At 39.6% G+C, this 25,119-nt stretch overlaps 1 protein-coding gene across 1 annotated transcript in view; it reads right to left on the bottom strand.

Moving 5' to 3' along the window:
• Positions 1-643: 643 nt before the first annotated feature.
• The window catches only part of Mcm10 (minichromosome maintenance 10 homolog), a 178,678-nt gene continuing 154,202 nt past the window's right edge, over positions 644-25,119 (bottom strand). Inside the window, 3 exon segments of the mRNA XM_067106911.1 lie at positions 644-838; positions 20,711-20,902; positions 23,565-23,681. Coding sequence (XP_066963012.1) covers positions 737-838; positions 20,711-20,902; positions 23,565-23,681 — 411 coding nt within the window. The 3' untranslated portion in view covers positions 644-736.

Genomic DNA, 25,119 nt, shown 5'->3' with positions numbered 1-25,119 from the left:
AGGAGAGGGCAATTGGGGTTGGAGATTGGTCTTGGTCTTCCTTGCTAGATGACATTATCCACGTATGAAAGGTCATATAATACTTGTTTTTCCCTCCCTTGTTGTCATTGTTCTATAGAATGGGAGGTAGACTTGTCATTCGCAGCCTTCCCAAAGCACCTTACAAGCCTCTGGTCTTCATTGAGACAGTCTGTTTGTTCAGCATAGTCTCAGGACTCCTCAGCTCATAATGGAAGAATCAAGAGTTCTTCCAACCTCTCTCAACAAGACTTCGTTGGTGGTTATTCAGATAAGATGCTTCTTGTTGTCAGTGCAAGCCGCAAGATACTTTCTGAAAAGACATGGGCTCTTAGTTCAGAGTACTGGCACCTTCCTTCGTCTCAGGCAAGCCTAAGCAAGAGGTGTCCAGGAATGCCCTTTTTCTTTCCAGCTGTGTGAGGAAACCACTAAGCTTATGATAACTTGGAACTCGGAGGGCGTTGCCAACCTTGCTTGTTTAACCACTAGTTAACTAACTTGTTACAAAGTTCAATGATTGAAGGATACTCCTACATAAAAGTTACTAGTTTTTATACCTAAGAAAAATACAAATTACTTTTGGTATGTCTTACATTGTTGGATAAATGAAAATCATTCTTTATATTTTTTTTTATTGAAATTTGAAAAAAGTAATTGAAATAAGTTAAAATTTTTACGTACCTCAAATTATGAATAAAGCTAAAATCTAGCAGTTACACTATACATTTAAATACACTTTGTCACTGGAAGCACTATAATGGCTGAGCTCATCTCCCCTCAACGATAAAATTTCAGAGTCTAGTTTGGGTCCTGTCTTTGCCTGCAAAGGAAGATGATTTTTTTTATTATATTTTCAATAAGTATTGTGTTGTAAACGCATGTAACAATGATGTTATTGAAATTACAGTTGAGGAGACTAAACAAAACAGTAAAAGACAGCAAAAGAACTTGACAAATTTTTATTTTGATACTCTCTAGGGAAGAAATTATGAAAGAAAAAATCTTTTAAACAATTTGTACAAAGTCCTAGCTAGTTGCTTTTTCCACTAGTCTCAGCCTGAGTCAAAACCCACTTTACTGGTGATAAACACCACAATGATGGAACATCATAAGTTACACAGAGTTCCAAAGTGGTGAATGCTTGAGGTAGTTTACTATATAGTTTCTGCTGCTCCCACCCAGATCTTGACCCACTGCCATAGTTGGGGGCTTAAATGAATGCAGTTGAGAAGCAGTATCCCAATGCTAGATGACTTTATGCATCAAAGTCCTGAAAGCACTACCTCAGCTGCTGAACTAACAAAATGTAGTCAGACATTTTTTCCTCTTGTTTTTTCTTTCCTTCTTCTAAGATAGAGACCCTAAAATTATTTGGATTATGGAAAATTCTGCCTCTGAAACTTCGATGGGGGGTGAAGGTGGACCGTTATCCACCCATAAGCTGGAGTACCTGACATGACTGAGCATGGAGAACCATTGTCAAACCCAGTTCCTAATGCTGGGTCCAATCTCCATGGACTGATGACCCTTAAGGAACTGAGCATGGAGAACCATTGTCAAACCCAGTTCCTAATGCTGGGTCCAATCTCCATGGACTGATGACCCTTAAGGAACTGATGGTAAGGTCAGCTGCCTTTTTAAAGTTAGCAATGTTGATCCTCCCTTTTTTAGAGCCCTCTCAATGAGAATGCATTTGTTCATAATGAAATATAAGCCATCACCTTTCATACTCAGTAGTCTATTAATTATCCAGATTAGTAGAGTCAAGGCTGTCTGATGAGAGGCAAAATCCTTATAAGGGCAAGTAAAAAAACTCTATGGGTGCAAAATGTGTCGCACTCAAAAGTGTCCATTTGCCTAAGTCAAGTTATTACAGCTGTAGTCAAGTTATTACAGCTGTATGTAAGATAAAGGTAATGGTAATGAAACTGATATTTTATTTACTGAATTCACTTATACTCTAATAATGTTATATCATCATAATATACAAAAATGAAAACAATCATCTGCCATATGCATTTACATAGGCTAGGCTAATGTTTACATTTTCAAATTCAGCTGACTGAGGCCTACTACTGAAATAATTAGGAGAAACATTTTTTATTTGCTTATTATTATTATATTATAATTTGGCAGCAGACCCTCTTTTAAACAGGTTTTATTGAATATTATTGCTGCTTCAGCTGCATTTATTTTGTAGAAGACTTTTTCTATTTTTCTTATTGCGGACTTCTCTTCATTGGAGATGCGTGCTAACAGCTCGCCTGTATTTGTCATTTCATGGGGGAAAAGTAAAAAAATCTGGATTCTGCTTTTTTGCTTTTTTATATATTCTGTAGTTAGAATATTTTGACATATAGTTGCTAAACACTTGTTGCTGCGATGTTTCGACACTCTTCTGTCATTCTCCAGCGGGAGCTAGTAGAGGACTGGCAGGTTGCATAGGTCCTTCCGAATTTATACACGGGCTTCAGCAGGGGGTCATGGATGGCGAATTTTGATTGGTTGCAGTTGGCGAACTTCAAGCCAAATTTCTGCGGTGAAGCTCGATCCTGACAGATCTTCGCAACCTGGGAATATCACTCATTTCAGCGTTCCCATTGGCCTGCCGTTGTGTGATGTCATGCCGACTGACATCATCGGTAGTTTGGCTGCTGTTAGGCAGAGGATGAATGATGTCATTATTTACTCTTTCTCTCGTAGTCAGGGGGTTGTCTTGAAGGGCGCCTCGCTCATCAGGGGCGTCTCCATTCTCAGGGTTGTCATTTTCAGGTATTTGTTGGATTTGGTGGGTGTTCGGCTTTACCCTTCTCGAATTTGTGGGTAGGAGCGATGCCTCCTGCATCATATTCATTGAAGGTTTTTTCGGCAATGAGGGCGCCTCCAGCAGGCGCAGCGTCGAGGGTCGCGGCTCTCCGATTATACTTATATTATGTATAATACTGTCACGGCAGATGGAAATATTGTGGGTAGCATGGCGTGGTTCATGATGGCACCCTCCTGGGCGGCAGGAGATCCTTTTGACAGGCGCATCGTGGTCATTCCAATATAAACGCCGGGGGCATCCTCGGACAGGACATACAAATTGGTAGACCACGTTCTTCTGCTTTAGGGGTTCTCTTGCTAGTAGAGGTGTTATTCTTCATCACGAGATCACGGGTGTGGCGGTTCTTGTAATAAATTACAAGATTTATTTTCTTACTGTCTTCGGTCGGGGTGATGTTCTCCATGACGATTTTCTTCATGGAGCTCTCATCCTCACGGTACTGGGGATGCATCCGGGCCTTATAATATATCGTGATGTCACAATCTTGGGAGGCAGAGTGTGCGCTCTCACTGCTATACCATTTTTCCAGGCCAGTTCGAAATTCTTTATTGAGGAGTTTGTTGGTGAAACCATTATTCACCAACATTTGTGCAGCACGCTCAAATTCCTTGTTAGTGTCCTGCCAGGTGGAGCAGTGGGAGAGAGCCCTTCTAATGAAGGTCCTGACCGTTGTATAGTGACCCCTCGCTACTTCGCAATTTGATTATCGCGAATTCACGGCTTCACGGAGTTTTTAATATATATTAATGGAAAATATATTGCGGATTTTCTGGAAAATTCTAGAAAAATTGCGATATATGAACACCCAAAATTTCTCATTAAATCCATTAAAATATTAATAATAAATAGTATTTCCTAGTCTATGAACAACAAAACAAGCGTAAAATAGCAAAAAAACATATTTGCACTTGTAACTCCTATGACAAAAAAAAAAAAAATCAACCAACACCTGGAAAGTGATGCCTATACAGTACAGTACTGCGTGTTCCATTGTTGGGGAAACACAAAGCGTACCATCTCGGTGACTAAGTGCATTGTAACACGGGCTGTGATTGGTGCATGGGAGGGAGACAACAAATCACAGCTTTCCGATTTCTAATCAGGCCTGTGATTGGTGCTTAGACTGATGCTCAGAACCCGCAGCATCTCCCCTTGTCTCTCTCTCGTGGCCACTTCGCTTCAAGCTTTCTCACCGAACGGTTTACTTTACGCTGTGCTGTGTGATTTTTGTTGAACTTTGCTCCAATTTTCACCCCCTGCAATGGCTCCCAAGCGTGCTGCTTCTTCCAAGGGTGGTAATGAGCCTAAACGCCATCGAAGAATGATGACGATCGCTGAAAAGGTGAAGCTTCTCCATATGTTGAAGGAAGGGAGAAAGTTCGCGGCTGCAGCCCGCCATTTTGGCGTGAACGAATCCAACATTCACTACATCTACAAGGACAAGGCGAAGATTAGGAAGACAACTGCCATCACCTTTAACAAGTTGGTGAAGAGAGTGGTTATGGCTTGTAATAAAACTATCGTCCGTATGAAAGCTGCTTTGTCTGTGTGGATAGCCGACTGCCGAAAGAACATAGCCTTGGATACAAACATTATCCAAACAAAGGCTAGGAGCCTGTACGAGACCTTCGCCGCTAAGGAGCCAGGGGACAACAGTGGCAAGCTCAAAGAAGCAGAAGAAGATGAAGAAGACGTAGATGATCCGCAACCAGAGACGTCCAGTCATTCACCACGTAAGAAACTGCAGTTTTCTGTTAGCAAAGGGTGGTTTGCAAAGTTTCAGAAACGCTACGGCCTAAAAAGTGCTTCCTTGCATGGCGAGGCTGCTTTAGCTGACACGGTCTCTGCTGAAACATACATCAATGAAACCTTCAAGAAGATTATCTCTGAAGGTGAATATCAGCCCAAACAAGTTTTTAATATGGACAAGACGGGCTTGTTTTGGAAAAGAATGCCCTCGCAAACTTTCCTGTTCAAAGAGGAAGCAAAAGCCTCTGGCTTTAAAGCATACAAGGATTGTGTGACCCTCGTGATGTGTGGCAATGCTGCGGGATTTTTATTAAAGCCAGGACTTATTTACAAGTCTTTTAAAAACCCAAGGGCTTTAAAAAACAAAAAGAAGAATCTGCTACCCGTACATTGGATGCACAATCCAAAGGCCTGGATAACGAAGGTGCTGACCTCCGACTAGTTCCACCAGTGTTTTATCCCGTAAGTGAAGGTGTATCTAGCAGAAAAGGGCATGCCATTCAAAGTCCTTCTCATTATGGATAATGCTGGTGGCCATGCTACTGATCTGTCGTATTCAGGGGTTCAGGTCGAGTTCCTACCGCCCAACACGACGTCACTTATTCAGCCAATGGACCAGGGAGTTATTAGGGCGTTCAAGGCCCTATACACGAGGAATGCCCTGGCAAACCTGGTTGCTTCCGTGGATGCCGCCCAAGAAGACGACGATTTCAACTTGAAGGCAAACTGGCGGCAGTACACAATTGCTACATGCCTCCAAAATATCCACAAGGCATTGAAAGAAATGAAGCCTGCCACCATTAACGCCAGCTGGAAGAAGTTGTGGCCCGAGGTTGTTTGCGACGACAAAGGATTTACACCTGCCGAAATCCAACACTCGGCAGTACAGAAAGCTGTGCATTTGGCTGCGATCCTTGGAGGTGAGGGCTTTGCAGACATGACCACGGGTGACGTTGACAAACTTCTAGACTGCCACTCCCACCCGCTAACTGACGAAGACCTCGAAGAGTTGACGAAGTCGGCGAGCGAAGAAGAAGTAGAAGTAGCAGCGCAGCAAGAAACAGAAGTTGTCTCCCAAGGCTTGACTTTGGAACGGCTCGCCAGGCTCTGCAGTCTGGCTAAGGAACTGCAAGAGCGGTCGCAGGAATGGGACGACGATATGGTTCGATTGGTTCAATTCTGCAACATGGTCAATGACGTCATGGCCCCCTACAAGATGCTCTTTGACCGGAAAAAGAAGCAGCAGCAGCAACTGCCAATCACAATGTTTTTGCAGCCTTGCAAAAGAGCCAGTTCCTGCTGCTGCTACTACGGTTACACCTTCGGAAACTGCAGAAGAAGTGGAAGAGGTGCCCCAGGAAATGGCACCGTCGTCTGAAGGGACGTAAAATACAATCATTGACTGCGCAGTAAAAGTCATCATCACCTTCATTGTCATATTTTTACTGCACAGCAAATTCATCACCATCTTCATTCAGGTTTTACTTCAACTTCTTTTATGGTGAGTACAGTAACAATCTTTATTTTTTTATAATCTTAAGTGTTACTGTACTGTATTATATGTAATACAGTACAGTAACATAATACTGTATTGTATTACGGTATGTATACTGTATTTTTTAAATTTAAAGCTTGCTGATCACACGTCATATACTATAGCTACTTTACCACAGTAATTTAGCCCCTGTTATATGTTTTAAATTTAAAGCTTGCTGATCACATGTCATATACTATAGCTACTTTACCACAGTAATTTAGCCCCTGTTATATGGTACTGTAAACTTACCTACCGAAGTCATATTGCTTAACAGTTGTCCCTGTTATTAATAGAGTAAAGGGTGGGTTGTTAAGAGTACAGGGATGGTTTTAAAAAGTCCAAATACTGTACACGTTAAATAAATAAATATGCTGTTCATACTTCATGGAATTTCAATTATCGCGGCCGGTCTTGGAACCTATCTCCCACGATAAACGAGGGGTCACTATATTCTTAAGCCTGGTAGGGCACTCGCTATCTCCATTCAAGCATAGTCCCAAATTGGTGGATTTCGTGTAGACTGATGTCTTCAAGTTCCGTTCCGTCTTTGTGACCATAACGTCGAGGAAGGGGAGCTGGTCGTCTGTGCTGAACTCGACAGTGTAGTTCAGCACACTATATTGCTGGAACGTCGGATGAAGGGCTTCAACCTCCTCCTCGTTGTCTGCTTGACATCATTCCTCCTCCGCCCAACAGCAGCCAAACTATCGATGTCAGTCGGCATGACATCACGCAACGGCAGGCCAATGGGAACGCTGGAATGAGTGATATTCCCAGGTTGCGAAGATCTGTCAGGATTGAGCTTTGCTGCAGAAATTTGGCTGGAAGTTCGCCGACTGCAACCAATCAAAATTCGCTATCCATGACCCCCCGCTGAAGCCCGTGTATAAATTTAGAAGCACCTATGCAACCTGCCAGTCCTCTACTAGCTACCCACTGGAGAATGACAGAAGAGTCTCTCGAAACGTCGTGGCAACAAGTGTTTAGCAACTATATGTCATAATTTTCTAACTGTATAGAATATATAAAAAAGCAAAAAAGCAGAATCCAGATTTTTTACTTTTTCCTCTATGAAATGACAAATATAGGCGAGCTGTTAGCACGCACCTCCAATGAAGAGAAGTCCACAATAAGAAAAATAGAAAAAGTCTTCTACAAAATAAACGCAGCTGAAGCAGCAATAATATTCAATATAACCTATTATTATTATTATTATTAATTATTATTCTATTATTATTATTATTTTTTATTATTATATTGTTAAAATAGTTTAACCAGACCAATAAGCTCACTAATAGCTCTCATAAGGTTGGCCCAAAGGATTAGGTTTATTCAAAAGCCCATTCACCAAGACTCTCTGGAGTTCCTCCTCTTTGTCTACAGAGAGACACTATACCAGTTCAAGGTGTTGTGCTTCAGAGTGACAACAGCCCAGCAAATAATTCACCGGGGTTTTTACCTTAGCCCAACAGGTACTCACCTAGGTTTTTACCTTTATTTTGGGTTGTGCCCATTTGATGGATATATATACAGTATATATATGCTGCATTACTGGACCAGCTAGTCCAGGCATTGTCTGAACTCTGGCATGAGTCAAGACATCAGGGAGGGTCTAGCTTGGTCAATGGACAACAAAATCCTCTTGTTCCTTTAAACTCTTCTCCTCTGGAAATACTTATGTTTACAGAAGCATTGAAGGAGGGTTGGGGAAAATATCTGAAAGGCAAGTTGTTGTAGGTGTGTGATTGAAGGACATGCTTTGTGTGCACAACTTTCTGGAGATGCAGGCAACTTGGTTAGCACTGAAAGCATTTCAAGAACAGTTGATAGGTCTCTCGGTGGAGCTAATAAGCAACAAAACTAACCATGGTTCCCTACATTAACAAACGGGACTGTGCTCTGACTCTTCAATTAGCACTGCTGTCTTCCATTCCTCATGTCCAGATCCCAGGACAGTGATGGAGGATACTTTCCACACTCCAGAGACAATCTGGATGTTGACTCCACCTTTCAGCCACCTTCGCAGGGTGATTAACAGTCTTCATCACCCTGGCTGCAAGCCAAGAGGTATTCCAATCTGTTGACTCTTCTGGTTGAAGCTGAGAGAAATTCCCCACGACCCACTCGCCTGTGAGAACCCCATGTTTACAGGTACCACCAGGCAGTGCACTCCCTACAGCTTGAAGCCTGGAGGTTATCCAGTGCATAATGAGAGAGAGGGTTTTCTTGCAGACCTGCAAGGGAGGTTTCTGGGTAGCTCCATTGTTACTCTGCAAGTGTATACCAGCTGTGATTGGTGTCACAGAACCCATCTTTGCTTGGGCAATCTCCTCTTGGGCTCTCTGCAAAAGGTTATGGCTTAGCCTTGTCCCAAGTCTTCAAACAAACAGGGCTGGCTCTTGCCACTTTGCTGGAATTACCCATGCTAATGGGGAGCTTTCAGCTGTTTTGTCCTCTTCAGAGTGAGATGTTTCTCTCATCCTTCATAGCTTCACCATGGCTCCTTTTGAGCCTCTGTCATTGGCCTCAGACGTAAGTCTTGCTCTCAAGACTGTTTTTCTCTTAGCACTGACATCAGCATAAAGGTTGGAAGAGTGACATGGCATTTGGAGGATTGGTATCTCTCGTTTTCTTTTGTGTCCGAGTTTGTGGTAAAAAATCAGAACCCATCTGCTCCAGGCTAGAATTCTTTGTTGGCTCCCCAGATATATCACTTTTGGGCCTAGTTCATGCTGTTAAGCACTACTTAAAAAGAACCCACTCTCTGAGGTTGGTGCTCATCTTAATTCGTAGTGGCATGGTGGTATAGCCAAGGGTTGCCTCCTACTTAGGGGGAACTTTGCAGCGAGGGAAGTGCTCCGATGGCTAGCAAAGCATGACAGGTGCCTGCCCTTGCCCTGGGTGCAGCAAAAAAAAAAAAAAAAAAAAAAAAAAAAAAAAAAAAAAAAATCAGATAACACTGGCACTTACACTGAAATAAAACCACAACCCATCCACTGAGTGGTGGATGCTCCAGGTACATTGTATCCCTTGGCTCTCCAAATTCAGGGCCTTACTGAAAAGGTGAAGAGCTAGTAGGAGAACATGCTGTTCTTCCTTCTGCGATGCCATGACAGTCACTAAAAATGGTCTCGAGGTATTGAAAAATTTTGACACTGTTTAAGCTTTCATTAAAATAGTGAGAAGCAAAGACCACTTACATTTCTGGTAGGTCGATAGTAAAATAGAATACAGTAAACCCCCCGTATTTGCGGGGATGTGTACCACCCTCCCCCCCTGTGAATAGGTAAAATCCGCGAATACTTAGAACCCTTCTAAAAACACTTAGAACTGCCTATTTTGATAGTTCAGTTCAAACACAAAAAACTAAAAATGCTTATACATGTATTATCCTACTTACGATGGGGTTAGGTTCCATAAAAACCCATTGAATATAGCCTAGCCTAGCCTACACTAGGGTATTCAGCACCATGTATTCGACTCTCCGACTGGCCAATGAAGAATTAGAGGAATTTATTTCTGGTGATAAATCATTTCTCGTCATAATGTGGTTCGGATTCCACAATAAGCTGTAGGTCCCGTTGCTAGGAAACCAGATGGTTCTTAGCCACGTAAAATAAATCTAATCCTTTGGGCCAGCCCTAGGAGAGTTGTCAATCAGCTCAGTGGTCTGGTTAAACTAGGATATACTTAACTTAGTACCATGTATGCATATAAGGTAGCCTAGCCTACATTATAAAGTATACTCTATACATACACTGTGTAGTAATTACCATCAGCTAATTCTGGAGGCAGTGACTTATGATAATTTAATACAAAGAGAAATTAAATAACAAAAAAGAATTAGCTTAGCCTACACTACAGCATATTGTACTGTATACATATACGGTAGCCTAGCCTATATTATACTGTACTCTATATTCACATATTAATATTGTATTACACTAAACAAACATCAAGATAACGAATATGCATCTTTTCCATGGATCTTTTAAAATGTTATGCTTTAATTCACTGTATCCAATAATACTGTATATTATTCTTATATTGCTTTTGTATTATAAATTGCGATGATAGCGATCAATGTTTTGGTTTGGAAACGCCGTTCAGAGCACTTTTCTTGCTTCTAGTTAGCGTAAATGAATCTCTAGATACTGTACTTATTTATATGTGGCAAGGTTATTTTTCGTTATACGAAGTGTTTTTAAGTCAAGATATAACTTAAATATGTCTCGTTGTGAAATTAATTTAGCAATTTTTTTCCCATTAATACATGATGATGGCCATTTGGGGGCAAGTTTGTTTTGTGCAAAAAAAAAAAAATCAAGATTCCGTTCACTAGTTTCACTTGATTTCGTCATAATACGAGCTTTATGTATTTATCGTTTATCGGCATAAAAATAGCAGCAATATGTGTTCTCTCATGCCCAGTAATTTTGATAAGAATACTTTCTCCCCAATTTTAATTACAGTCGAGTTTCATCCATGTTGCCGATGCACGATAATTTAGTCATTAGTAGCTTGAATATTGTTTTCTTAGCTTCAGCTACAACTTGCAACTTAAATTTAGCAGTATATTTCCTTGCTTGTCTTTTATCGATGCCAAATAAGGGTATAATGTAAAAATATATCAGTCCTATTCTACTTAACGTCATTTGTACTATAACTACGGTAATTATTTACTACCGTATGATGGGTGAAATACAGGCAAAACGGCTATTGTTATCCAATTCGGTTATAAGCATAACAAGTTTCTCGTTCGGTTGTGTATGGCTTTACGCATTTACGCAAGAGTATAACGTTACTAACAATACTTTTGTCATTCTCTTTGACTTTTTTAACCAAAAGATGGGATAAAGAAGTTGGTCTATTGTAATTTGGTCTCTCGCTGTCTGCTCCCATGCCAAATTTAAAAATACAAATAATGTCGTATTGGTATTTATTAATTGCTTACCCCATCGCAAAATTGAATTATCGTAATGAGCACTACCTGGGTACCTGAGTATTTTAATAGTTTTATCACAAAAAGTGCATTTAGTCATGAAAATATGAAAATACAGTAATTAGTGAATATTTCTTAGTGAAAAATACCACGAATGCACGAATTTTCAGCGAATAATGCATACATATATATGTTCCACAGAGAAATCCACAAATAGGTGAGTCCATGAATCGTGAGAACGTGAATGTGGGGGGTTTACTGTCCTAAGGAGGTAGAAGCTGTTCTGATATCCTTAGCTTCGCTTCAAAGTAGGCAAAATGCATTAAAAAACAAAAAAAACTGTGTCTCATAAATGAAGTCCATATAAGATGGAGGACATGTTTACACAGAAGAAGAGACGGGTTCTTGCCACAACTCCCTAGGTTGTGGATGGTCCTCTGATTTCCAGTTCAGCTCAGGGAATTTCTGAAAAAATCCAACTGGACAGAGAGCTCTCTACACTACTTCCGAGCTGGGGAGTGCTACTGGGCGCTTGTAGCAAGAGCTGGAGCCTGATGAGCTGGGTGCCAGGTGAGCTAGGAGCTCGGGAGCTGGAGGACAACTCGGAGCATGAGCTGGCGCAAGAGGAGCTGGGTGTCAGGCGAACTAGGAGCTTGGGAACTGGCAGGCACTCGGAGCATGAGCTGGCGCCAGAGGAGCTGGGCGCCAAGCAAACTAGGAGTTTGGGAGCTGGCAGCCACTCAAGCATGAGCTGGTGCCAGAGGAGCTGGGCACCAGGTGTGTTGGGAAATCATGAGATGTCGGGTGCTCCTGGGAGTAAAGGAAATCTGTAACGATCTAAAAGGAGAAAGAATGGATCCAGGTCTTAGATGGGACCTTGAACTTTGCTACAATACCCAAGGGTAACGAACAATCTGAGTCAATTTCTTCCTTGCTTGGATGGGTAAAGGACTTGAGGAGGGACAGAGATTAGAAAATAATCTAAGTCCCTGTGCTTAAACCTGAGTTAAGGATAGCTCTATACTCCTAAATGGAGGAGGACTAGAGAACCTAGACCTCCTCAGAAAGGAGGTAATCCGCCGCTGGGTCACGTCTCAAAAGGGGAGACAAAGTGTCTGAGGCACTAGTTATGGAAAATAAACCACTTAAGCTGGTAGATGTAGCTAAAAGATTGATGTTTGAATGTCATAGTCTTTGTGACACGTCTCAAAACCTTTTCGACTGACAAGCCTCCGGACCGCCTGAAGCCTGTCCAGGCAAGAAACCTGGAGGGTCCACCAACAACCGGTTATCACAGATTCGGGAGTCATTCTACGTAGGACAGGATGGGGCTCCTCATAATATTACAATAAGCCTGAAACTTATTTAAGACTTCCCTGAACCATAAGAATATGTAAGGCGAGGAGCATTAAGAGGGATCGGTCTCTACATGGCGACTGTTGCCCATACTAGAGGGTTTGGGACTGGAGAATTCAATGGAGGAGGTGAAGGGTCCTTGTGGTGACAGACAGGCCCAAAATCGTCTCGCCCCATATAGTCCACAAATCCTGAGAGACCAGAGGATTGAAGGCCCACTCAGAAGGAAGGACGTTCTTCTGATGGCTCGATACGACTGCCAGACCTTTAGAGCCCTGAAAAATTTGCATGGCCTGAAAGCTTGATTGATTTACCCACCAAAGAAGTTCTGTCAATATGTGGAGCTATGTGTAGAACAGAACTTATATCTGGCAAATTTAAAAAGGGCTGCAAAGTCCATAGTAAATCAAAATCTAGGCACAGCAAAAAACAGGTTTAGTTCAAAACCAGACTGTGACCAACTCCGCAGGTCAAACACAATCCTCTAAAAAAGAAAAAAATTAGCCTGCGAGCGGGCGTTAGGTGCTCAGCGGTGGAAGCCCAGCACCAATGATGCCAAGCGCTCTGGAAGAGGGGACGGGCATTCGGGAATCAGCACCCAGTGCTAGTTGGTTGGTGCCAGGGGACTGGAAGTTGAATCCAGGCATGAAGTCGTTCAGAAGGAGTGACAGGGAACCACAGTAAAAATGTAGGAAGGTTGAGAGAAGAAGCTAGCCTCCCTACCTCTTGACAGGAAGCAGAGAACAGCAACCGTAATTGAGTGATGAAACCTCAGAACTGGATGAAAAAGCAAGATTCTCACATGAAGCCTAACCTTGACTAAAGGTGGTGGATGTTGAAATCCTCAGAGGTACATCCACTAAGTTTTTCCGAGCTATAGCAACTTGCAGACCATCTGAAAACTCTCTTGGCAGATGGAAAAGCTCGAAAATTCTGAGAGTTGAGGCAGAAAACCAAAACAGAGGACTCTGCGACAATGGTTGTGTCCTGAGGAAGAGGTGATGAAGATCTGGAGGCGAAAATCAGGGCTGACCGCTAATGTGCGGACCTCCTGTAGGGGAGGAGCACCAGAGCTCTCTCTTCTAGAGATTAAAAGACGAGTAAAAATCCTCTCTACCGTACTTGTCCGCAAATCAAGGCAATGTCTCTCTTCGACAGGGAGGCATAGTTCTCCAAAGCCCGAGAGGAAGGAAGACAAGAGGCGCTTGTCTTGCTCCTTTCCAACTAAAGCCAAACTCCTAACTCCTAGAGAGACTTTGAAGGAGGAAGAAAAGTCAGAGGAGGAGGCTTCTTAGAAGGCTCATAACGGGAAGCTGATACTGAAGAAAGGTCATCTGGTGAACGAAGTCGGGAGCTGGCCAGTTGAAAGACTGTAGGTAGGCATTCAACCAGAAACTGGCTTTCAAAAAAGAACAGCAGTGTGTTTTTAGAAAACTGCACATCTCTGGCAAGATGCCTTTCCAGTGGCTGTCTAACACTGCACCTGCTGACACCTGGGAATAGACTACAGATTCGCTGAGGGTAAACTATTGGGGTCACCTGATTGTATGTTAGTTTTATAAGTTAGTCATTATTTTATTTATTGATGAAGTGTATGGGTATTGCAGGAATGTATAAAAGAAAGCATATGTTTAATTTCTTATAAGATGTTTATATAGCATAGCATTCTTTATGTTAAAGAGAGCAAGGTTGTTGTGATCGCTATAGGAAAGTGACGTCACAGGACTAAAATGGCGGGAGGAGAAAATGTAACAAACAAGGAGCAGGAGTAAGAAAGCATGGTGGAAAGAGGTGGAGAGAGCTCTCTCTGAAGGTTAGGTCGATAATGGTTGGGTTGTAAGTCTGTTTGCAGGTTTTGCTGTGTTTAAGCTGGATTGCATAGAGTAAAAAGAACGTGAACAGGTGAGTAGATCACATAATTGAATAATTTAAGGATAGGTTAGGCTAGAAAATTTTTCAAAGGGTAGCAGGAGCGCGGGTTCTAAAAATGGACGGATCTGATGGTAAACTTTGGGAGATGAAATGGAGGACTGTCCGAGATGAAGGGGCACAGGCTGATTATAAAGGGATGGAGAGGACAAGCTCGAAGATTGGCGGTGGTGTGTGGAGAAGTGAAATATCCGGGGATAGAGATAAGGGATGAGCTTAAAAGGGAAAGCTTTAGGAAGTAACAGAAGGAATAGATAGAGATGAACTTAAGGATAAAGTAGGGTTCAAAGATACAATCCTGTCCAAACTAGATGAAGTGTATCTGGGATACGTTAATGGAAAATACAGTAAAATGAAACTATTTTAAAATAGAAAGAGAATCTAGTGAAAAGATGAGATTTTATAATTAGGTATGAAAAGGCAGAGTCAGAGTGTAGTAGGGCACTAGGGGAAAAGCATGCTTGAAGGAAGCAAAAGGTTTTCATTACTAGAACAGATCTCAAAGAGAAGATCAAAACAATGGTATTAGCAGCTTGTGGTCGAGAAAGTTGGAATATAAAACAGTGTCACAAATAATGAAAAGAATATTTGAGGGATTAGGGAATAGAGGAGGGGGAAATGGTTAGGATCAGGAAGGTTGTGAGAATTTTTGGGAAAGGTGGAAAACCAAAGATATCGGGGTGTAACTGAGGTAGAGTGTGGAAGAAACTAAATGAGAAGGAAAAGAACACTGTAAAATATATGCAAATCTGAATGAGCATTGGGCCAGAGATTGTCCTCAGAATTTTCAGAATAAGAAGAAACCAGAAACTGGACAAGAAGAAGCAAAAAGTTTATATAGAAAGTGCTAGTAAAATAGAAGAAGAATCTTGGGAAGAGGTTGATGCAATTTTAGACATGCATGTAAGTCAACAGTTTGTGGGGAATTGTGACTAGCACGTGATTGTTGTGGGTTTGAATCAGGGAAGAATTGAAGAGAATGAATGATATGAAGAAAGAGTCTAATAAAGTAATCAATTTCGGTGAGTCATCATAAAAGTCGAAAGGAGTAATGGAAATACTGGTGATATTGAAAAACGAAAAGTTTTAATTAAAGACAGAAATTTTGTAGGGTGATGTACCATGGTTAATAGGTAAGAAAGCCATGAGTAAAATGAGCATGACTGTAAGTTTAAAAGAGAATTGTGTTAAAATAAAAGTATTAGGGGAAATGAAGGTACATTTAGAAGACAGACAGGGCCATTTAGAATACTAATTTTGAGGAGGAAGGTAGAAGAAGAATTATTATTGAGGGGTAAAGGGAAAGAGCCTAAGGGAAATTAAAGGTACAATGATGAAGTTACATCTACAATTTGGCTAATGAAGTGAGATAAAATATGGAAGCTAATAGAAGAAGCACAGGGAGTGACGGTTTGGGGAGAGAAGGAAAGAGAAATAAAAAAGTTACTGACTGACTTAATCGCAAGTTGTGAAGTATGTAAAGATATAAAAGAAATCCAGCTAAACCAGTAGTGGGATTTTCTGGAGTAAGACATTCAATGAAGCTTTGTAGGCAATGGATGTGGAGAGATGAAGAGAGAAAGTTCTTGGTAATGGTAGATATGGCAACAAGGTATTGTTTAGGCTTTTCGATAAAAGACAAGAAACCAGAAACCATTATAAAGACTCTTTTTGACGGGTGGTTTATGATATTTGGGGCAATCTTTCAAATATTATCAGACAACGGGGGAGAATTTCAAAATGAGAAAGTAAGGACAGCAGAAAGATGGAATATTAAAGTATTGGCCACAGCATCTGAATCTCCATGGAGCAATGGCTTGTGTGAAAAGACGGTAGGCATAATAATCAGAGAAAGCTTAAGAAAGATGAAAGATGATGAGGAAGCAGACTGGTCCATAGCATTATGATGGGTAGTGAGTGCCAGGAACTGCTTAATAAATAATGGTGGTTTCTCCTCCTCAACCAATTAGTATTTGGGAAAATCCTTCCTGCTTAATTTAATGGCAGAAGAAAAGTTCAAGTTCCAAAGCAGAGAAAGGTATGGAAGAAAGCATAGTAAGGATACTGAATGCAAATGCATAAGGCCAGAGAAGTGTTTATCAAAATGAATCTTGTAATAAAATAAGAATTGCTCTAAACAAAAATGTCAGAGAACATAAATTTGAATAGAAGTAGTAGGAGACGAGGTATTCTATAAGAGAGTAAATGAAATGAATGAGAGGACCTTGCTCAGGTAGTGGGAGTATCAGGTAAAAACAGTAGTGGTTAAACATGGGGATTTCTAAGAGAAGTAGCGAGAATACATGTTACTCGATTCAAAGACTATCACCAGAAAAGGAGAAGATATTTTCTAAAGTAGACAAAACACTGTGAAAAGATGAACTCTTGTAATCAAAGGAAGGGAATATAGATGAGCAGGAAGGAAAGATGATAATTGGCTGGAGAAGGAATGCTGATGTAGAAAGAGAATTATAGAAAGATTTGGCAGGGAGAAACACTGGAAGATGAAGGAAAGTGAGGTAACAGAAGAAAGTGAGTTAATAGAAGAGATACCCAAATTCAGAAAGTGGTGAGCAGAGTTTATAAACAAAAATACAGGACAAGTAGGAGAGGACGACATTGAGCCTTGCAGGAAAAGATCATAAATCTTGGGCTGATTCAGACAATGTAGAAGACTCCTACAGTCAGGCACAAGGGATGGCTGACTTAAGAGATTATAGAAATATGTAGAAAAAATTGAAGATGAAGTAAGAGGTTTGCTAGGGATCTGAAAATAGAAATGTAATGAAGCTAAAGAAAAGAACTACAAAGTTGAGAGAAAACAAGGTATATGATGAGGTAAATGACATTGACAAAAAGCCATATCTACAAGATGGATAGTAACTGAAAAGGTAAAAGGTGGGGAAAGGATATAAAGCAAGATTGGTAGTTGAGGTTTTGAAGAAGAAATGGCTTGAATGGGTACATGCTCCTACATGCACAATGCCGAAATTTTAAAATTTGTTTGACGGTAATAAAAACTGAAAGATTGGAATTGTTATATCGTTAGATGTAAAAACTGTATATCTACAGGGTGATGAAATACAACAGAGGTATATTTAAAAACCACCTAGTGAAGATGGTTTATGGGATTAGGAACTGAAGAAAACTGTTTATGGCTCAAGGATGCAGCAAAGGCATGGTATTGTAAGGTGTGTAAACTGGGGTGGAGGAGCTTAAAGGTATAGCAGTAGATTAGAACCTAATATATTCTTTTTGAAGAAAGACAATAAATTGAATGGTATTTTATGTACACATGTAGACATTTCATATGGAGGAACTGAAGGATTTTTTAAAGGAAACAATTGGGAAATTGAAAGGAAATTACAAGTAGAGAAACTCAAGAAAGCAAAAGTTTTAAGTATATAGGAGTAATAGTAGAGCATATGAAAAAGAATTTATTCAATTCATATGTATATAAATTCTATAAGAGAAACTAGAAGCCAGAAGATTTACTATGTAATAGAGACAGGGACAAAAGGAAACACAGAATATAGATCAGTGGGAGGACAGTTGAATTGGGTATCGCTACATACTAAAGCCAGAAATATCATATGATATTAGTGAATTAAGCAAAGCTTAAAGAAGGAACGACTCAACATATGAGAAAGCTGATTAAGATAGTGAGAAAACTAAGTGCATAATGGGAGAAGTGATAATAAGTGAGTTAAAGAAGAAAAGATTTATTGGAAGCCTATGCAGATGTCTATTTTGGGAATATTGAAGATGGTCATACCAATTGAAGCTATGTGATATCATTGATAGATGGTAAGAGGAGAAGCCCTATATGTGAAATCCAGAAAATCCAGAAGAGAAAGCAAAGTCCACTCCATTAGCTTATAGCTCTGAGAGTTGGGGAGGCCATAGAAGGATTGATATATTTCAAACATTTGTGGGAAGAGATAGTAGGAGGGAGAAAATTAGGAAGCACTGGTGAAAAACTGATATAAAACCCTAATGACTGCAATAAACCGGCACCGGGAGGAGTAGTAAGAGATTAAAAATTGATATTGCAGCACAAGAGAAACAATAGAATCTGAGAAATATGAGGAGATGATAAAAGGAAAGCATCAGATAGCTGATGTATTGACCAAAGCTGGAGTTTCTAGAAAGCATTAGGAATTATGAGGGTAAAGAATTGAGAATAATGGAGATTAGAGGGGATTAGGATAAGAAAAGGCTGAGGGGAGGAGAAGGATAAGTGTGATTGTATGTTAGTTTTATAAGTATATATTTTATTTTGCATTGATGAAGTGTATGGGTATTGCAGAATGTATAAAAAGAAAGTACATGTTTAATTTTATAAGATGTTTTTATAGTAGCATTCTCTTATGTTTAAAGAGAGTATGTTATTGTTGTGACGCTATAGGAAAATGGCGGAGGGAGAAAAATGTAAAACAAACAAGGAGCGGGAGTGTTGAAAGTATGGTGGAGAGGTAGAGAGCTCTCTGAAGGTTAGTTGATAATGGTTGGGTTGTAAGTCTGTTTGTGGTTTTTGTTGTCGTTGGATGTATAGAGTAAAAGAACAACGTGGAACAGGTGTGAGTGATCACATAATTGAATAATTTCATGATAGGTTAGGCTACAAAAATTTTCAACCCCTGACCCTTTGGACCGCCAGTATACCTTTCTCCCAGGTGTAAGGGAGCAGGACACTTTAGGTCTAGGAGATCCGAGGGGCCAGATAGCCAACTCCTCCACTAAACGTCCAGTAAGACGCCTTTCCAGTGGCTGTCTGTCGATGCCCGACCTCCCTTGGACCTCCAGTATGCCTTCTCCCCAGTCAGGGGGAGCAGGACAGGGACCTTCTTCTAGGAGCATCGGGGGACAAGTAGCCACCTCCTCCACTGCACAACACTTCACTTTTACAAGGGTAAATTTATAATAACCAAAGTATAAGGCTGGCAAAGGCATGGAAAGGAAGCATGGGAGTCAGGTGCAGAAGCAAGTGGATAATATAGGAGGGCTAGTAGCAGGAGAGAATCCTAAACCACATTCTAACAAATAAAATGCCTAAGTGGTCTTAACTAGATCAGAATTAATAATCATTCAGCTGGAAGCTTAGAGAATCTAAGCAAAAAGTTCAACAAAATTATATATCACTACCTTTTCAAAAGAAAACTTATTAAAATGAACCCTATTAAAAAAAATTGATACACTATAACTGATATGCAACAAACTGCAAAGTTTAGAAAAAAAAAAAGTTTATACAATAAAGAATAATACTATGGATACAATATATATCGGACATCTCCAGCAATACTCCTAGACAGAAAGTCTAGCAAAAATTCAGGAAAATAAATGGGAAATTTGTCATATTACCAAGACACACTTTCCTTAAAAATGAGAACAAGATGCTTGACCCAAAAAGAGATGAGAAACATATTATAAGAAATTTTGCTAACATTACCAGCAACAACAACCCAGATGAATCAAACCCATTAAATTGTGAAAAGACAGATGTATATTATACAGAAATTAATTATGGAAGATTTAGATTATGCCTTTTCACATGAAAATCTAGCACCATTATGTATATCATACATTTTACAACTTTATAATCATTTGTGGCTCAGAAATTTGTCACTGAGGAATGATGTAATGTTATTATTCCTGCCTCCAAACCAAGAAAAGACAAAGTAATGTACACAATTGCAGACCAATCCCTTTAACAAGTTGCCTTGTTAGGGGGTAATGCTGTCAGAGTATCTTGCGTGGAACACTGTATGCATTACTAGTTTGTCTGCAGCTTCCTTTCGGCCCCTAGCTGCACCCACTCTTTAACCTTTTACTTTACCCCCAATCCCACTTCCTTTCTTCCATCTTGCTGTCCAACCATTTGAACTCCCTTTTTTCATAGTCTTAAGCAATGATTGGCTGAAAGTACCCCAGTGCTAGGCTTTACAATATAGCCTAATTTTCATAATTCATAAATCACCCTAAGAAGTTGCTTATGCTAATTGTTAAAGAAAATGGTAAATGCAAAACTCATATGGGACATGCAAAAATACAACATTGATACCTATCCAGTTTGGATCACATAACAAAAGATCTCCTATAAATTCCCTATGCTATCTGAAAGGTCACATCCAAAAAGGATTTGACTGCAAACAAATAATTGCTATTTTCTTTGATTTGCAAAAAGCCTGTAATACCACAAGGGATACTTGACATTGCAAACATTATTTTAAAAAAATAATACACTTAGTTACTTGCTAATTTTCATAGGAAACTTTCTAACAAGTCATACCTTTTATTTTCTTACAACTAAATGATTAGGATGCCAAATATAATTAAAAACAATTCTACTTACCTTGCCCATGGCAACCCTTTGCCATGAACTATGATCACAGTTTGAGCAAGGATTTCTTGGCAGTTTGTCAAGTGAGGTGGTTCTTCTCTTACAATTTTTACATTCAAAGAATCTCTTCTTAGCTTTCACAGCTTTTAATGGGTGGTTTTCTTCTCTACAAAAGTCGGAGGCAGACTGGGCAAGGTATTTGCACTACAAAAAAGAATGTGGGAAAAATATATTTACTGTCAAACAATGATCAAAAGGATTAACATTATCAAATCAATGTAAATTATGCATGTGCTTTGATTCTAAAACAGCATGTATATTCAATGAACTTCTTCTCTTGAATATTATCAGAAAAAAATATTTACTTTCAATACAAGCTGCCTGCATTAAAAGCATACTAACTAAACTTTAACTGAAAACATCATAATCAAGGTTTTAATGCCATTAAATTCAATGAGAGAGAGAGAGAGAGAGAGAGAGAGAGAGACTTAAAAAAAGACAAATTAGATTAAAAAGCAAAGCTAAAGAGCATAAACATGATAAGTACACGAATGAGAAGAACTTGAACATGGGACATGAAGTATGTTTTGTGGATGTCTTCAAATCTGACTCTTCCATTTTGGTTTACCTTCTTTCTACCTTGTGTTTTGCTTCCTCTTCTAATATATGGATTGCAATTTAATTTCAAAGTTTTATCCTCTGCAGAAGAGATGAAGGGCTCTCACTGGGCAAAGAATGAAGCAATTATGCAAGGCTGGTGAAAGAATAGTGGTGCAAAATTGATTGCTGGTCATCTGAGTCTTAATGACAATGTCAAGAGTATTTGTATGCCAACTACAGATCAGCCACCAGAAAAGGTGAGCGCCCTTCAAAGCGTGTAACTCGCACTCTTTGACGACAACAGTTCATTTTTAATGGGAAAAATGGACTTTAAAAAGGAAGGCAAAAAGTCAACCTTCAATCACTTTGAAAGAAGCCATGATATGACTGATGGACCAAAAAAGGTTACCCCTGGGTGGCTGGATTGCTCTACAAACAAACCCTTCACGAAGCTCTAGAAGAGACAACTAAGTTCATAGACACAGTAACTTCAAATCACAAGTCTTAAGAACTTGAGATAGGGTTGTTCTTCATCCTTTCAACTCTCAAAACCTGGTTGGCAAGTTTATGGGATGGTCTGTTAACTGTTTCAGGAGGGCCACCTACCAGTCTTATTCAGACCACAGTGGAGTGAACAGCATCATACTGGTATAATTGGAGGCATTGAGCTTCGTAGTATGTCTGATCAGGCATACTAATGAAGCTCAGAACCTCCAATTATTCCAGTATGATGCTGTTCACTCCACTGTGGTCTCAACAAGACTGGTAGCTGGACCTCCTGGAGGAAGGACACACCCAACAAGGTTATCCAAACTATAAAGCATACCCCCAAGCTTCCAGGCTATTTAGGCTGACTGCAGTCAAGCTTGCCTTCCTAACATGAACCTTGGCTTCCCCCTAATTAAAGATAATGTATCCACCAATAGCTGATATGGAGTTTCATATCACAATATACATGAAGAAACACTCTCACCTTAGTTTCAGTGCAACTGTAAAGAGTAGTTCAGAAGCTCTTAGGACAAATGTATCAAGAGACTTTTGGTGGCTTGGGTCCTGCTACTACAGGTGAACTCAATTTTTTGCATGATGAGGATGGTGAGAATATGAAAAGTGTGGTCAACTAATATTTTGGAAGCTGCAATTACAGGGACTTCATGTTGAAACAACCTCGTGGTACCACTACCTCCAGGGAAGACAAGTATAATAACAAGAGACTGCCAACACTAACTTGAGGACCTGACTAATGCTGAATGACCCTCTAGTGGTGCTGGGGTATCAACCTTGTCTCCAGAATGTGGCCTTAATGGATGGGAAAAAGATGATTTTCTCCAATTAAATGGCCATCCCAAGTACAAGCCTCAGTTACAGGAGTGGACACTTCATCACAGATACTACCTTCACACTGGCACATGTAGATAAAATGCTTCGAGCTTCTCATTATATCCACCCAAAGCTTTCACCTCCACTGTAATCATAACCTTCTGAGAAGAGAGCAAACATTGATAAGTAACTATGATACTCTACACCAATACTCACAAGATGACCACTGCCATGCTCTGGACTGTGTTCATCTACCACCCCACCGAGCCATCTTGACAGACCTGTTTCTTTATAATATTCTGCCAATAAAATACACACATGACTTCTGATTATTTCCTCACCATCTCTGAAGTTTGAATTTTGGCCTCTTACTCTCTCTTGTGTGCCAAAGAGAGAAGTTATTATAGATATATAGGAAAATAATAAGATAAAATCTGGTGGTACAGCCATAATTCTAAATAGTATAACTTGTTTCTATCCTGTGTGTGACAGTGAAAAAAGTTATTAGAAAAATAGAAAAAGTACTGTATACAATAAATTCTGCTAATGCAGCCATAGTATTTAATGTAACAATGTTTCTAAATGTTGTTCATGTAGCTTTCACTAGAGCGAAAGGAGCAGAAATGCCTTGCAAGTGAGACATCAAGATGTCTGTTGACTGGAGCCACTTTAATAAAACTAGAGTAAAAGCAAGTTCCTCCTTGTGGATCAATCCCATGAATTGTTATAGCTCATATCCATTATAAGAGGCTGAGTTTTCCACTCTTCAACCCATACCAAACTGAGTGCAGGTGTAGAAAAGAGAAATGAAATGAATGAAATAGAAAGCAACCTCCTGACCCTACCTTTATAGTTAAGAGAGACAAACCTTTTGGGACAACTTGTACAATCCTAAGCCTTAGGGGGGTTAGGAAGATTTCTTTTAGAATTTTTAATATATTCTCACCTGGATGCAAACATATGCAGTTGTGGGAATTTCCATGATGGAGGCCATTTTATCTTCCAACATTTCCTTTTTCTCTAGACCTTGATAGTATTTTTCCAAAGCCTCATTCTCCACTACCTGAAATTTGAATAGACATGATAAAAGAACTGGAAAGAAACATTTGAAAAACTTTACATGAAAGAACACTGCAGTGCACATTCAAGTCTGCAATATACAAAAAATCTTTATAATGATATACTAAAGCTTGCTTCAATTTAATGGAAAAAGAGTCAACCTGACTACACTCCTACATCCCATCTGCAAAATGATACTGTATACTGTACCCTCTTTGAGAAAATCTCTATTACTGTGGAAAAAATGCATCACATTATGTTCCAGAGGCAGTTCATTACCATTAAATATTTTAATATTCCTGTAAGTACATATGCAGTATTAACCAATGTATTAATTCCTTGTTTTCATCCTGACTAATACATCCAAGACCCTGCCAGACATTGGAAATTTCCAGATATCATGAAAAACACTCTGCGGATGAAAACAGCAATTTTGTAACCTTTTTTTTCCTATTTTGTCCCTACACAGTACTGTATATGTTTATAAACAACACATAATACACTTTACAGCACTGTATATAAAATAAAAACCAAACTATGCAGTATAAAAAACATAAAACATCTAACACACTGAAATTCTCTCTCTCTCAACTGCTTATGTGGGCTGGACTTGATAAACCTCTTTTTCATAAAGAATAACCCAGACAGATACAGTATGTGTTTATGTGTATACATACATGTTATGTACTGTATACACATGCAAATTTTATACTGAACAAATGGCTACCACAGATTTCATCCAATTTGTGCATGTGTGTGCAAGACTTTAAAGATATAACAGCAATATTTTTATTTTGTTTGGCATACAAAAATTTATGAAATCTTTACACCATCTAAAACACATCTTAAGCTACTAGGGCTTAGGCTGTCATAAATCACTGGTTGAAACCTTTGGTAAATATGTGATGTACTATATTTACTGATTAACACAATTTCAGCATCACCTCAACTGAATGGACAGTTCAGGGGTCTATCCCTTCTCGTAAGTAACAAAATCCACAAGTAATGAAGACTGGCATAAAACCTACATGGTAAAGGGCACCCTACGGCCAACTCGCATAACTTGTAGTGTAGCAAAATTCTATATGAAGTACTTAATAGCCTATTCTAAGTGGTACTTTCTAATTATCATTCACTTTAAAATACTGATTTACTTATTCAAATTCAGATATATCAGCAAAATGAATCCCTTCTAAAAATGTGTGTACATATCTGTACCTACTTACGCTTAGAAGATTTGTAAAATATTGTATACAAAACCATACAATATAACAAAAACATAAGTAACCCTCAGTAAAAAAAAAAAAGAGAGAGAGAGAGAATGTATTGTTTCCTAACATGATGCACAAAGAGGAAAGTGTTGGTCATGTGTGCTTGTTTGTCCACCCTCACAAGCACAGCCATAATGTGCCAGTCAATGTGAGTGCATTCATTTGTTCAGT

This window comes from Macrobrachium rosenbergii, chromosome 7 (assembly GCF_040412425.1).
Source record: "Macrobrachium rosenbergii isolate ZJJX-2024 chromosome 7, ASM4041242v1, whole genome shotgun sequence".
Classification (NCBI taxonomy): Eukaryota; Metazoa; Arthropoda; class Malacostraca; order Decapoda; family Palaemonidae; genus Macrobrachium; species Macrobrachium rosenbergii.
The sequence above is the reverse complement of the archived record's forward strand: the minus strand, read 5'-3'. Positions and strand labels throughout refer to the sequence as shown.